At 55.8% G+C, this 14,463-nt stretch overlaps 1 protein-coding gene across 3 annotated transcripts in view; it reads right to left on the reverse strand.

Moving 5' to 3' along the window:
* Positions 1–3,216: 3,216 nt before the first annotated feature.
* SLC25A42 (solute carrier family 25 member 42) overlaps positions 3,217–14,463 on the reverse strand; it is a 30,638-nt gene continuing 19,391 nt past the window's right edge. For 2 of the 3 annotated variants that reach the window (XM_037028741.1, XM_037028742.1), the window contains exons 2-8: positions 12,884–12,996; positions 9,979–10,084; positions 8,606–8,631; positions 7,842–8,008; positions 7,206–7,322; positions 6,508–6,659; positions 3,217–5,300 (exon numbers count right to left, since the gene is read on the reverse strand). In XM_037028741.1, the coding sequence (XP_036884636.1) occupies positions 4,993–5,300; positions 6,508–6,659; positions 7,206–7,322; positions 7,842–8,008; positions 8,606–8,631; positions 9,979–10,084; positions 12,884–12,964 (957 nt within the window). In that variant the 5' untranslated portion in view covers positions 12,965–12,996 and the 3' untranslated portion in view covers positions 3,217–4,992. Of the gene's footprint in view, positions 5,301–6,507; positions 6,660–7,205; positions 7,323–7,841; positions 8,009–8,605; positions 8,632–9,978; positions 10,085–12,883; positions 12,997–14,463 lie in introns of those variants that run through there. The other variant, XM_037028743.1, reaches the window with a different exon arrangement.

Here is a 14,463-nt window from a genome sequence, read left to right on the forward strand (position 1 = left end):
GTGACAGCCCTCACTGTTGTGCATCAGACCATAGAAACTGACAGACTCTTCATGGCACATTTCACACACACAATAAGCTAAGAATGAAAAAATACGGTGGAGCCACAGTGAGAAAAATAGGGAAGCCTGAAGGTGGTAAAAACCCTGCATTTTCAGGCAGAGGTATTTTAGTTTTTGTTGACAACAGCAACTAGCACATACTGGTGCTACTCGGTGGCACTATTAAATATCTGGAGACATTTTTGATTGTCAGGAGGGAGGGAGGCCAAGGGTGCCGCCCAACACCCCGCAGTGCCCGGGATGGTCCCCAACACAGAACACCTGACCCCAGACATCGGTAGCACTGAGGCTGAGAAACATCACAAGAAACAGACTATATAATTTCCAAGCCAGCTGAAGAAAAGGAGGTGAACTTAAAAAACAAACCCCCCCAAACACATTAAATGTTAACTAAAGAAAAGTTAGACAAGGAGAAAACTAGTGCAAAGATCCCACAAACTGAAACGGAACTTGGGGTGTGCCCACGTGCATCTGCAACAACCTCACTTTGTCAAGTCCTCCAGCCTTCTGCTTGCTGTCCCCACCCTACTAGTCACTGCCTGGTCACCACCCGCCTCCCTGGCTGCCACTACGGCTCCCCTTGGGCTCCCCTTGCTCCCCGCTGCAGGCTCCTCGCTCCCTTCTCCCCACCCCTCCATCCCTACTTGTTCGTTCAGCAAATTTCACTTTCATGTCTGTGGCCCTCAGCATCTTGGGCAGCTTGGCCAGCACGTCCAGTGCTCTTGACCTTCCCCTACAACCCCTCAGTCACATCAGCTCCATCTTTTCTGTTACCTTTCTCTTTCTCATACCCAGCCTATGGGGAAACCTGGAAACCAGCAACATCTTAAAAACCACTGTGACCCAAACATCCACCCTGCCACCACCCCGCTCAGCCTACACTGCTTGTTCCCCTTGCCCATGGCTCTGCCCAGAGGCCAGAAAGGGGCCCTGTGAGAGGCTCCATTCCTACCCGAGACCCTTCATTCCCTGAGGAGCTGCCTCAGTTTGGGAGTATGAGGGCTTTGAAGGGTGCCCAGCTCCTAAGAGAAGAACTCAGACTTCCTGCCATGCAGACTGCTAGAACAGAGCTGGGGGAAGCCGAATGTATGGGCCGCAACTTAGAGAAGGACAGCTTTGCCAGTGGCTTCGTCCATTCTGACAGCTGTGACACAGTGCCATAGCCTGGTGGCTGATGGTAAAGGAAAGTGATTTCTCACTGTTCTGGGGGCTGGCAGTCCAAGCCCAGGGCACATGGAAGTCCTCTCCATGGCCAGGAGAGGACCTGCTTCTAGGCTGTAGATGCCACTTCTCATACAGCGGAGGATGGAGAGGGTAGCCAGCTCTTTGGTGTGACTCTTGTAAGGGCACCAATGCCATTGTGAGGGGCCCGCCCTCCTGCCCCATCTGCCCCTAAGCACCTTCCCAAGCTGCACTTCCTAACAGCCATGTTGGTTTTAGGTTTCAACACAGGGATTTGGGGAGCTGGGGGAGACATTGGTCCATGACAGCCTGGAAGATGAAATAGCCAGGACCTGGGCCCCCCAACAATGTCTTGGAAAACAAAACAGGCCGAGAAGGCAGAAGAGTCATAACCAAGGCAAAGACAATACAATCTTAACGGAACTCGAGGAATTATCGAAGTTATCTGGAGGCAATAATTTCCTAGCAAGACACAAATTAGGGACATGAGCTTGGGTCTGGCCTCCAGGTTGAAGGCAGAGATGCCCGGGCTGGGTCTGGGTAGCTCTTGGTCCCACCCCTTACCCAGAGTCCTCTGGAACCTCAGCCTACACACTGTGCATCCAGACCCGAGCCTGGCTCCCTGCCTGAGCTCCCGCCTCCACCTTCCCTCATTTGCTCAAACACCCTTCTCAGCTCCCCAGTGTCAATTTCAGGGCTGCTGCCTGACACCCACCCTGTGGGGAACTCCCAGGCCTTGGGGCTTTTCCCAGTACCCCAGGTAGGGTCTTACCTCCCCTCAACTGCCCTCCAGGATTCCACCTGCCTCCCAGGCTCCAGAGCGTATTTTTAGATGTTTTGCATCAAGAGCCAGAGCAGCATCACGCATCGTGTTGCCCATCCCAAGAACTCCCCAGGGGAGACGTAAGTCTGGGAACCTTGACTCAGCCCTTCCCGGAGGTGCTCGAGACCCATTGCACACGGGGACTGGGGGGCAGTTGCATGAAGCTGTGGCCACTTCTCTCCAGTGTGTCACTGTCACACCCACTGCTGCCTTGCTGGGGCACAAAAACACAAAACGCAAGATTCCTGTTCACATCACTGAGACCATCTTGCCTCAACTACCAGGCCTGCTGTCTTGGGCGGCAGTGTGCCAACAACTAAGAGGAGAGAAATAAAGGCCAGCACTTGTGAAGAGACGCCCAGCCTCTCGAGGGATCACAGGAAGATGTGACTAAAACAGCAAGGAGGTACCACTGGCACCACAACATGGGGAGTCAGGCTGCCAGTCAGGATGTGGCCTGCACCATGCACAACACCTGTTGGCACCTGAGTTTACGCAGCTGGGCTGGGGAGCACCTTCTGGCGGTGCCTGGAGGGGCGGGTCCACTGTGGTAGCTGGCTGACCCCTCAGGGACACGTCCCGGGAGATTCTCACCGGTGGGTGCAGGAGCCTGGGTGGCAGTCACAGCATCATTTCTGACCTCAAATAGCTTGCCCAGGAATGAGTAAATACATGGGGTTAAACCGTAAATAAGTAAATACCGCTCACCACCTCCACACGAGGCTCCCACTTCCGCCTTGGACAGCAGCACCCAAGGCCTCACCCAGCTGTGGAGCAGAGCCCCCATCGCAGGCCAGACGGCTCGGGAAAGAAACCTCAGGCCTTTGGGGCCCGGCCTGCAGAGCGGGACTCAGCCCATCCCGACCAACCTAGGTCCCCGACCTGTGTGCACACAAGGTCTCCGCGCGATGAACTGAAAACAGGGATGACCCTACCCTGCAGGAGGGCCCGGGAGACCCACTTACTTGGTAAAGGCTTTCATGCATTTTTCATGTTCTAGAAAACTGTAGTATGAATTAACAATTCAAACAATTACATTTTTAAAAAGTTTTATTCATGACTTTATTCAAAAATCTGTCAAAATAACTTCAACCCTGTTGTTGGTTCCTAGTGGAGACTAAGAAAAGAGCCAGGGGCAGGAGGAGGAAAAGTCATTTTAATTTTTTATTAAATATACTCTCTTGGCACAAATCTTTAAAATATATAAACATTATTTATAAACAAAGTGTCTTCATGGCATCAAAATAACTCCAGACCAGGACAGGCAGTTGGTGGGAGGGGTGTGACCGAGGAGGGTGCCAGTGGCCCCGTGTCGGGGCTGGGGGAGTGGTGACGGCACCAGTGAGGCCCGGGGGCTGGGGAACCACCTTGGGGAGGCACTCGGGGTGGCAGGACCTGGGGGACCCTCCTGCTCCTCCCCAACCTGCAGCTCAAAGGAAGGTGCTGCCCAGCCAGCCACCTGGTCTCACCTGCCTGGGGCAGACCCTAGTTCCTGATGCTCTCTCTAGCCCAGGGCCCTTGGGCCTGCATCCTGTCCCCCTGTGAGGCATGGCCCTGCCTCTCCTGAGCACTGGGCAAGACTGGGAGTTGTGAGACACCCAACAGGACAGTATCACAGGCTGCTTGGGCCCCTGGGGAAAGAGTCTGGGAATGATACTGGGGCTGGCCACTGAACACATGCAAGAAAAGGCACCTCACAGGTCCAAGGCAAGAACAGACATGAAACAGAACAAAGAAATCACAGTCATGACTGGATATGCACGTGAGGCAAGCGCACAGACCATTCCTCACACTGTGGGCTGAACCAGCCTTGTCCTGACACCAGACTGGGCTGGTTAGGCAAAGGGTCGGCCGAATTTTAAAACCAAAGTCAAGAATCTCCAAACATCATTAGGAAATGGGTGTTTCTGAGTCCCTGTGACACAGAGGGGGCCCAGGAACTTCTCTGCAAGACCAGATACCTGAGAGTGCCCTGTGGTTCCTCAAATCTCCTGAGCTTCCTACCATAGGCCACACACTGACACGCGCTTCCATCTGGGGAGGATTGCGGCTGCCAGCCACCACCATTCATTCCATTCATGGAAATCAGCCCCGTAGGCCTTAAATTGCCCCATAACCAAGCCAAGCACCCACTCAGGTGGGGAGCCAAGGATATGCCAGATGTTACAGGTCCCCTCAGAAGCCCATGGTGCCTATGGGCAGAGGGTCAGGGCCCGAGGCTCTGCCTCTGTGGGTGCGGCTGTGGCGCATCCTACAGAGGGGAAGACTGGCCCCAGGGCCCAACGTGGTGTGGAGTGAGGATCAAGGTAACACTCAGAGACGGCTCCACAGCAGAAGGCTCTGGGAAGTGGGGAGTCATGTCACCAGGGAAATAAAGGCAAGACAGTAGAGGGGGTGGGGCAGGCAACAGGCTGCATTCGCAGTCCCGGCTGAGCAGGAGACTGGTCCCATCAAGGATAGGCAAGGCAGACTCTCCCACACCCTCTGGCTCCTCTGCTCTGAGCACGGACGGAGCCGACAGGGGCAGGCGGAGTCTGGCTCTGGGCCCAGTGGGGACAGGGTCACAAGAACCAGGAACATGTCCAAGAGCACAGAATGCCAGGAGGCGGTGCTGGTCACTCTGGCATCAGGGTGTTGGGGAGGCAACTCTGGGAGGCAGGGCCAGCCCCAGGGAGAAGGGAAGAGGAAAGACGGGGTGCTCACTCCTTCCAATACTGCACTTCAAGGGCTTCTGGCTTTCCTCTCGGACCCATGGGTGCTGAGCCCAGGCCCCCTGGCCCACCTGCTTGTTCCACAAGGCGCTCCCGTGTGGCTCTGGGTCAGAGCCAAGGACCCCCTCACTCCCCAGTCTCTCAAACATTAGTGGTCAGCAGTCCTCTGTGTGCTGGAGCTTCGCTCCCAACTCAAGAGCCGCCAAGTGTGAGTCCCTAGCTCTGCAGGCGGCGCAGCAAGATCTGCATGAGGTCGAAGGTGGTGAAGCTGATGCCCACAGCGATGGGGCCCTTGAGCCAGTTCATGCTCAGGCCCTTGTAGAGGCCACGCACCAAGCCCTCCTCCCGCACGATGGCACGCAGAGTGCAGGCGATGGAGGTGCGAGGGTGGCCTGTGACGCCGGCTGTCTGCATGCGCCTCCGCACTACGTCCAGTGGATACGAGGCCGACTGCCCTATGATGCCTGCGCAGGCCCCGAAGATCATGCGCTCGAAGGGGTAGGGCTGCGGGTGGCCGCTGTATTCTGCAGGGAGGGCCAGGGGGTGCTGTGAGGGCGCCTCGGGAGTGTACCCTGCACCAACAGGCGCACCCGGCACCAACACACACTGGTACTGTGTTGCCCCTGCCCATTCCCACTCGACTGCTTCCTTACCTTCTGGTTATTTTGTTTTTTAAGCTGAGAAATATAAGTTGTTTCTCTTTTTTTAAGACAGAAAAGCACAATGAATCATATAACCAAGTCCAAAGACCCAAAACGAGCTCCCACTGAATCACTCTTGTTTCCCTGCCAGTGAAGACACCATCCACCACCCTGCCGCTCCCTCCCCAGGCACAGGGCCCTGAGCACAAACCAAGATGCTGAACACCCAGCACTGCCTCCTGGGCCCAAAGGGCCAGAGGATGTGAAACCCACCAATGGGATTTCCCCAAACATGTGCTGTAAATGTATAACTAGGAATTAAAAACGGGGAGACCCCACTGTTCACTCGCCACTTTGGAAAACCATTAAGTACCCTGACAGTACCACTTCAGGTGAACGTGGGGACAGGGCCCCAGGGTAAGAGCAGCACCCAAAAGAATAAAACCAAAATGGGGTTGCAGTCCCCACAAGGAGACACTCCTGGATGTCCACTGATAACAGAAAGTCTGCCAAGGGCCTGAATGCCCATCCCTTACCTTGGGGTGCAGGGGAAGGCCGACCCAGGGCTAAAGCGGGCAGCCACAGGCCAGCAGACCTCCCACAGGGTGGACTCGCGGAGGCAAGGCTGCACTGCCCAGAGGCGTGGGAGGTGGCTCAGCTCTTTACTTTTTATAACCAGGAAACGAGAGGAGGCATCGCTCCTGCCACACGAAAGCCCACAAGTATTCGTAACCACGGAGAGGAAGTGGGTGCGGTGGGGCGGGGGAGTGCTTACAGTGTTCTGAATAGTTTTCAAATCTCTCAGAATTATTAAAACACAAGAGGGCACTCCCACTCCACCTCGGTCCCCAAGGGCTTCGTGCAGGTGTCTGTGCTTGCACAGGTGGCTGCCAACACTCTGGACAACACCCTGGACTTTACAAAGCTGCTCTTAACACTGAGCATTAAAGCTCGTGAGTCTGGGTTCCTCGGGTGTGGTGTAACATCACAGGTCTTCACTTGATTTGGACCCTGAGCTGCCAGCCCGCCTCACCCTGAGCACCTGGCGTCCAGGTCTGAGGGACCCATGGTGCTGCCCGCCCCTCCTCACCTCTGTGCAGGCTCTTGAGCGTCTCATATGTGAAGAAGCTCAGCCCAGCATAGGGGATGACCCCAAGGACAGTGGGCGTGAAGCCATGGTAGAGGGTCTTTAGCCCCTCCTCCCGGGAGATGCGGATGAAGACTTGAAAGATGTTGCTGTACCTGCCAGGAGAGAGGGGCGGTGGGTAGGCATCGGACTCTGCCCAGGGAGCAGCCACCAGCCTCAGTCACAAATTCTGTTCCTCCTCCTCCTCGGGCAGTGTGAGTGGGCAGGGCGTGGGCACTGGTGGGCTCCTTCTTTGAGGAACATAACCATCCCAAGAAAGCTTTGGCGTTGGACGGGGAATGGGTGCTCAGGGCTGTACTCAGCCGTCACCACTGGGATCACCTAGGTGCTCGCCCTCGCCTTGTGTTCCTGTGCGTTTTTAATGCGTCTGTGACCAATTCAAAATGGAGACTCTAGTTTGATGGAAGCAGAACGGACACCCTGGCTTAGAGAACTTCTTGGACTGGCTGCAGAACATGCCTGGCCTGCCCTGCTGTACCAGGCAGGGTCCTTGCGGTGGATGTTGACAACACAGCTTCCTCTGCAGGCCGGACGCCGAGGCCCAGACCCAAACCTGGGGCCATGACAGATGGATTCAACCTGGGGGCCCCACTGGCCACAGAGCCCCTAGTTCTGGTGAAGGTCATCGTGGTAGGACTCACATTTCCTTTGGGGTCACGGCCATGCGGGCTCGGACCAGATCCAGAGGGTAGGTAATTGAAGCAGCTGTGGTTCCAGCGAGTGCCCCTGCGAGGAGGCGAGGCCAAGGGGGCAGGGCTCTGAAAGGGGTAAGGGGTTAGGAGAGATGGTGAGACCTCAAGGCCCAAAGAAGGGAGGCCCAGCCCAAGGCCCACGGGTACCAGTGTGGTAGAACCAAGGATGGGCGGGTTGGCTTCCCAGTAGCTGAGCTGGTGGGGTCTCTCGGACAATTCAATCAGTGAATGATAGGGACTTTCCCCTGCAGCCCTCCTGGGACTTGGGTTCAGACATGGTGAGCATGTGAAAAGAAGACAGGAGAGCAGGCCCTGACTAGTGTGGCTCAGTTGGTTGGGCACTGTCCTGCAAAATTAAAGGTTGTCAGTTCGATTCCTAGTCAGGGCATGTGCCTGGGTTTCGGGCCAGGCCCCCAGTCAGGTCCCTGGTCAGGACGCAAGCAAGAGGTGACCAATTGATGTTTCTCTCCCTCTCCTCTCTTTCTCCCTCCCTTCCCCTCTAAGAATAAATAAATAAATAAAATAAAAAGACAGGAGAGCAGGGTGACAGGAGAGAGCTGAGAGAGTTGGGGGGAGGGTGCTCACTCTCCATGGAAGCCATAGTAGCGGCCCAGGACTCGCTTGTACTCTTCGTGTGCGCTGAACTGGATGGCAGCGTAGGGCACCACACGCACCATGGTGGCTGAATTCCCACGCCACAGGCTGAGGAAGCCCTCGTGGAGGTAGGTGAAGTAGAGCAGCCGGAGGGCCTCCTGGTGGGGGGCAAAGTCAACGCCTCCACCTTCCTCTTTCCCACTCTGCTTGCCCTTTCCCTCCCCACTCTGTGAACACCTGGCCTTATTTTGTCCAGCCCTGTGCCTGGGATCCCCACCTTACCCCCCAGATTCTCTGCCCATGCCCAGTCCCCCGATTCTAGGAACTGTAAAGTGACCGGGTTTGTAAAGCAGGCTCAGAGTCCCACACAAAGGGTGTCTAGGTGATGTTTGCCTGGTAGTCTAGCTTTGAAAAACATTTTTCTTTTCTTTATTAGGTAACACGTGCTCTGTGTTCAAATATAAATCAAATGTGAAAACATCGGTTTAAAGCGTCAAAGTCCCCTCACCACCGCCCCAAGGGTAGGTTGCTCTCCTGTCGGTTCCCAGGGTGGGCTTCGTCCAGGTGGAGCTCAGAGTGCCAGGGCTGAGGGGGAGGCCTCGGTCACCCGGGCTCCTGGGAACCAGCCTGGGGGGGAACCAAAGGGGAAAAACCTCTCCCAACTTCCCGACCCTGGGCCGCCATGGCGGCCTGCCAGCCCAGCAGGGTAGCTGCTGCCAGCCCCAGGGCCAGGAGTTGGTGACCTAGTGACTCACCTTGGCAGAAAATCTTTTTGAAGACACTGGAAAAAAAACAAAGGCACACACACATACAACACAGAGCATTAGATGCGAAGGACGGGACACCCCCCAAGTCTGCATGACCCCACTGCAGGAAACTGGTTTGTGCTGGGGAGTGACCACCTCCCCCTGAGAATGCCCGACCCACCAAAGAGCTGAGCGAGCAGTGTCCTGAGCGGGGTCACTCCCCTCCCAGGAACCTCCTTGCCCCCTGTGCCTGGCGCCTCTGCTTGTCCACTCAGCCCCAGAGAAGGGGGATGAGCTACCATCTGACTCCTCTTCTTCCACCCTCCTGAGCTGCCTGGATGCACCGTCACCAAGGGCTGGAGCCACGGTGGCCACAAGGATCCAGAGACACAAGACCATGAGGGTGTTGGTCTCACAGCCTCCCCCTCCTCACTCCCTGAGCCTCTGCTATGTTCCTGGGACACCCCTGCACTCACGTGTGCACAGATATGTGTGCACCTGTACTGCCTTCAGAATTACATGCAGCTCCCTGCAGGGTACTCTACTTCAAGTTTGCCAGGTAAAGATGCAGCCGACATGGGGGAATGAACACAGGGGAGCTCAGCCTCATGCCTGCCCTTCCCACAGCCCTTGGGTTGATGTTACTGTCCTCATTGTACAGAGAAGGAAACGGAGGCACAGAGAGCTAGCGGGCTAGCTCAAGGAACAGAGGAGGTCTTCTCTTCCTAAACAGCTGAGGGAGGGGCCTGACCATGACCATGCTCATGCCCAGGGCCGAGCAGGCACTGGCCACCACCTGTAGGGTGGAAAGGCCTCATCTTCAGGGCACCCTGGGCCTGCTTAACCGCAATGACAGAGAGAGATGGTTTCTTAAACTGTGTTCCCCAAAAGGACATGTCCTCACTCCCAGCACCTACCACTGACCTTAGGCAGAAGTGGGGCCTTTGCAGGTATCATTAAATTAAACTGAGTTTTTACTGGAGTGGGGTCAGCCCTCATCTAACGGGTGTTCTTGGAAGACGAGGAGAGGACCCAGGCATAGAGGGGAAGGCAGAGACTGGGGTGATGCAGCCACAGCCAGGGATGCCTGGAGCCTCCAGAGCTGGACAAGGCAGGAAAGCTCTCGTCCTGACCTCCAGAGGGAGCCAACCCTGCCAGCACCTGGAGTTGACTGCCGGCCTCTGGAAGCGTGAGAGAATAAATTCCTGGTGGGAGGTGCCTGGTATGATGGCCACCCCAGGGCGCCAACAGGGCTTCTAAGTGGATTTAGGAAGCACTTTAAAAACCAACTTGCAGTGCGGTTTGGGGGTGCTGTGGAGGAGGAGGGTGACCACCTGGCTGTATCTCTATCACAGACGAACAGATGGACAGACAGCATTTACCTTGGAAGATGATTTTGGTTCGGTCCAAGGGAGCTACTGCCGTTTTGGCAAGAGCGCCAGCCAGGGCCCCGGACAAGAGGGAGCTGAGCACTTGCCTGTGATCACTCTGCAAGAAACACACGCACGCGTGGAGTTGTGAGCGAGGGAGGGAGGGTCTGCTCCACTGGGTCAGCCCTGGGAGGCTCGCTCTCCTGGCCCCTCCACCACCCCCTCCTGACAAGTGTCCAGCAGCTTGAGTATCAGGGCTCTACTGTGCCCGGGACGAGCAGTGCTGCGGCGTCCCAGGGTCACAGAGCCTTCACAGGATACTGTGAAAACCTCCCAGACGACAGGGACCACCCACGTGAGAAGCGATGCCTCACCTGGGCCATCCAGTGAGGTCCTGCGTTCCCAGAGGCAGCTCACAATGAGACTGACTCCAAACATAAGAGTCACCCCTGACCTGGCCCACTTGCAAACCTTGGTCCTGCCCACCCAGGTGTGCCCGACCCTTGTATTACAGTGTTTCAGGGCAAAGTCACAAGGACCCTTGTGGTGGTGGGGGCACTGGCAGGAGTGTTGGACAAGAGGATGCTGCTTGTGTCAGGACTTCAGGAACCAGTGTCTCTGGCCATTCAGCCAAGGTGATGGTGCCAGTGGCCGCCCTGTATCACGTGCTCCCATGGCTGCCTTGGGGCCAGCACTTTCCTTGCTTCCTTTCCTTTCTCACATGTTCATCTGCCCTAAGCATCTCATCGGGCTGGAGTCTCCATTCCTCCTGCTGATTCTCACAAGCAACCACAGGGAGCATTCTGGAACATTCCAGACTGGAGGTGCCCCCATCTTGCCTCGACCCACAGTGAACGAGAATGGCAAGAGTCAGGTCATTCAATGATCCCAGGAATCCATGAAGTCCCACGCAGTCCCAGGTGCCCCGGGGACATGCAGTATAGGGTGGGGGTATGTATGAGCCCCTTGCCCCCCATGGGGCCTCCAGTCTACGGAGAGAGCAAGACATGAACTAAATCTCTGACAAAGGCACGGGGTCACCAGTCTAGGTAGTGGCCCTGCAAGGAGGCTGGCTTTGCCCAAAGAGACATGGAGAGGCCCCAAGGTGAACAGGCCATGTTCACTGTGGCCAGAGAAGAGGCAGCTCCTGTGGCAATCAGGATGGAGTGGTGAGGCTGAGACCAGAGAGGGTGCAGCAGGGGAGGCCGCGAGGCATTTGGGGGTAGAACTGGCAGCTGGCTCAGGGCAACCCTTCACCCAGTTTGCTCGGCTCAGTGGTGGCCCAGGGGTGCGGGGCTGGGCCCTGAGTCTGTCCGCACCCCTGGCCTGATTCTGACCGCAGTGGCCAGAGGATGGCCTCCCTGGCCTCCTCTTCGCCCTCTCTGACATGATGAGCACTGTCTCCCGGTCCAGCTTCCACTTCCAGATCCTCTCCCACGTGTCCCAGCTGCTCCCAAGGGCTGCGTGCCCTACAACCTAGTCCCCACCCTGCATGGCTCCTCCCCGTTAACACCCTGGCACGCCTTCCACCTGCCTAGCCCATCCCTCCCTAAAAGAACAAGTTCTAGAGCGGCGTTCTTCCTCCCATGTTTCTGAGGCAAAGCTTCAGCAGAGGATTCCACCTGTTCCTTGCTTCACACGGGTGTCAATGGGGACTCCTGCCTTTCCTGGGTCACACAGCCAGGTCTTGCTCATTGGTTCCGTTGCTTTTGAGAGATGTGGATGTCAGAAGGCTTGGTGGTACTCCTTGTACCAGCTCCCTGCCTCAGTTTCCTCTGTGAACCAGTGAGCAATGGCTCACCCCCACCGTGAGCAAAGGGAACAGCCCACAACGGCCCACACGCCTGCCGGCACTGGAGGCAAAGCCAGTGTGTCCTTTTCATCTCCTTCAGTGGGTTACCCCCTGTGCAGTCTGCGGTTCTCATAACTCCAAGGCCAGTTCTGTGCATCTGGAACATGTGTCCTTAAACCCTACTTTCAAGGTGGCTCTGGGACACTCTGAGTCTACTTCCTGGCTCACAGAGAAGGCTCTTACTGCCCACGGCAGTTTATTCTTTGAAGAGCTCAGCGCGGGCATCATGAAGTGGTCAGTGTGTCTGTGTCCTGCATGGAGGGATCCTGCAAATGAAGGTGGGAGGCAGATGGTCTGACAGAGAGAACTGGGGCCATCATGGCCTGGCCATGAGCTCCTCGAGAAGACTCTGGGCTTCTTAAGCAAAGAAACAGGATTTCCAGGGTGAGCTCCCACGTCCAGTTGGCCAAGAGGACCAAGACTGATGTCAGGTGTGTGGCCGGCACAGAGGAGGATGTGCACTGGTGTGCAGGCATGTGATGGGAATGGATGGATCTTTTGCTGGCCAGCTGAGGGGATGAGTCTCCCTTGTGTTCTGCTGGGAAGTTCATGCAACCGAGAGGGGCACGCACATCTAGTGTCGGCTCACCCTCACTGCCCCACATGGTGCGGTGATGGTGGTCCCACCCACTGGCCCCTGAACCAGTGCTCCCACCTGCCTGGCTCTTTGCAGGGCCATCTGGCACTTGGGAAAAGTCAGGAAGTTCGGCAATATTATGCTGCACGGCCCCAGCCTCTGAGCTGGTAGACTCTCAGACCTGCCTGAAGGTACCTGAGCTGCGCTCCAGAGCTGGGGTGGCCTATCCTCACAGCAGACCCTGAGTTGGCTGAATCTTCAGTGTGCACAGATCTGAACAAGAGGGGCCCTGGGCGCCTTCTGACGTCTCAGACGGTTTGCGGTAAGGCTTTGGCTTTTGGCCTAGTGCTCAGGGGGCTGAATTCACATCATAAGTGGAGCTATCAGCATTCCCCCACCAGTGTTGTGTGTGGGAGCTGATCTGTGATGGGTGTACATGCACAGAAGAGGGACCCATGAGGATACCCATGGGGAGGCCAGGTACTTACCTTTGAAGAGACGGGCGGGGACAGGATGGCCTCGGCATCCTCTCGCAATCGCACCGCACCTTCCTTCACACCATTACCCATTCCAGGCTGCTGGAGACAGTGGAGACTTGGTCCTGTGGAGTGAGACGGGCACAAAACATGGTGAGAAAGGGCCACCCCATCTGCCTCACGCCCTGGTTACCTGAAACCAGAATCATCTGAATGTGATTTTCCTAACCCAACGTCTGTCTCCCTACAGGGAAAAGATGCTGCACCAGCATCCAGATGCCACAGACCCCTCCACTGATGACATAATCATTTACAAAAGCCTTTCTATTTGATCGTCACAAACAGGCCTCTGAGTCATCTGCCTTTTTAATCTTGCACCAACGGGGCAGACGGGCTCAGAGAAGTCAAGCGCTCCCGGTGAGGTCACACAGCAGGAGGCAGGGGCATGGAAGGCTGAAATGAGGCAGAGTGGTGGGGCAGCCAAATGCCCACCGGGCTCCAGATAGCTCCGACCTGAGCCTCTGTCCACAGAAACAATTTTAGAAAATGAATCTTTTCTTACTGTAAGGCTGCCTCTTCTTTGTGGCTGAGCTTACAGCAAAGGACCCTAATGCTTGAGGATTCCTCACTGGAAACCTACATTTATCCTCTGGGTGGAAGGGCATGCAAAGCTCAGCCAACCACAGTGAGGGGACCATGAGGAGAAAAGAGTAAAGGACAGGCGACACCAAGATGCTACTGTACACCAGTGTCCTTTGAGGTCTCAGTTCCCACACTTTAAAATGATCCAATAAATTAATACACTTTCCTGTATAATGATGCAAATGATGCAGATGTGCCCTAAGCAGGCCGGAGAAGCCCCTCTTGCCTCTGGGTCCTGCCAGGCACTCTACTCCAGTGCCAATGTGGAAGGTTCTAGAAAGCACAAGTGGGATTCTACTCCACTGGCCCTCTGCCATTGTTTCCTACTCAACATAGGCTCTGGAAGGAAGCAGACCCAGCTGCTTTCAGAATGGAGCAGAAAACACAGGGATGAGCCCAGAGACGCCTGAGGTGCCCAGGAGAAACCAACATCCAGGGAGCGAGATTACAGTACGTGGGAGCCGAGGTGAGTCAAAGACTTCCCAGTGGCCAATGCAGGAACAATCTAAGCATCAGAACCAACAAAGCAGTGCTGGGTTACAATCCAAAGAATAAAATATCCCCATGAGTCCACACTAGTATAAATGAATGCTTGAATGAATGAATGAATGAAAGAAGAAATAAACAGGGAGTCAACAATCCCATCAGAAGAATCCCAAATAATTTGTGCCTATGCCCTGCCCTCAAGGAAGGGGAGAAGGACTTCCCCCTCTTAGGTGTGTAAGTAGTGACTTCCTCCCAAAGGGGACAGGAAAGAAGGAAGAGGGCAGCTTTATAGAGGAGAACCTGACAGACACCGCCTCAGCCAGGGGGTCAAGGCCAACACCACAGTGAAGAGGCATGTTGACGGCATGTGCTCTGGTCTCCGTGTGATGAGAAGAGCCCTTCACGTCTGTGGTTCCCCTCCCCCAACCCGTCACCCCGGTCCAGCCATGGGAGAAACACCATGC

Source organism: Sturnira hondurensis, unplaced genomic scaffold (genome assembly GCF_014824575.4).
Source record: "Sturnira hondurensis isolate 20B ecotype Veracruz unplaced genomic scaffold, ASM1482457v3 Scaffold0020119, whole genome shotgun sequence".
Taxonomy (NCBI): Eukaryota; Metazoa; Chordata; class Mammalia; order Chiroptera; family Phyllostomidae; genus Sturnira; species Sturnira hondurensis.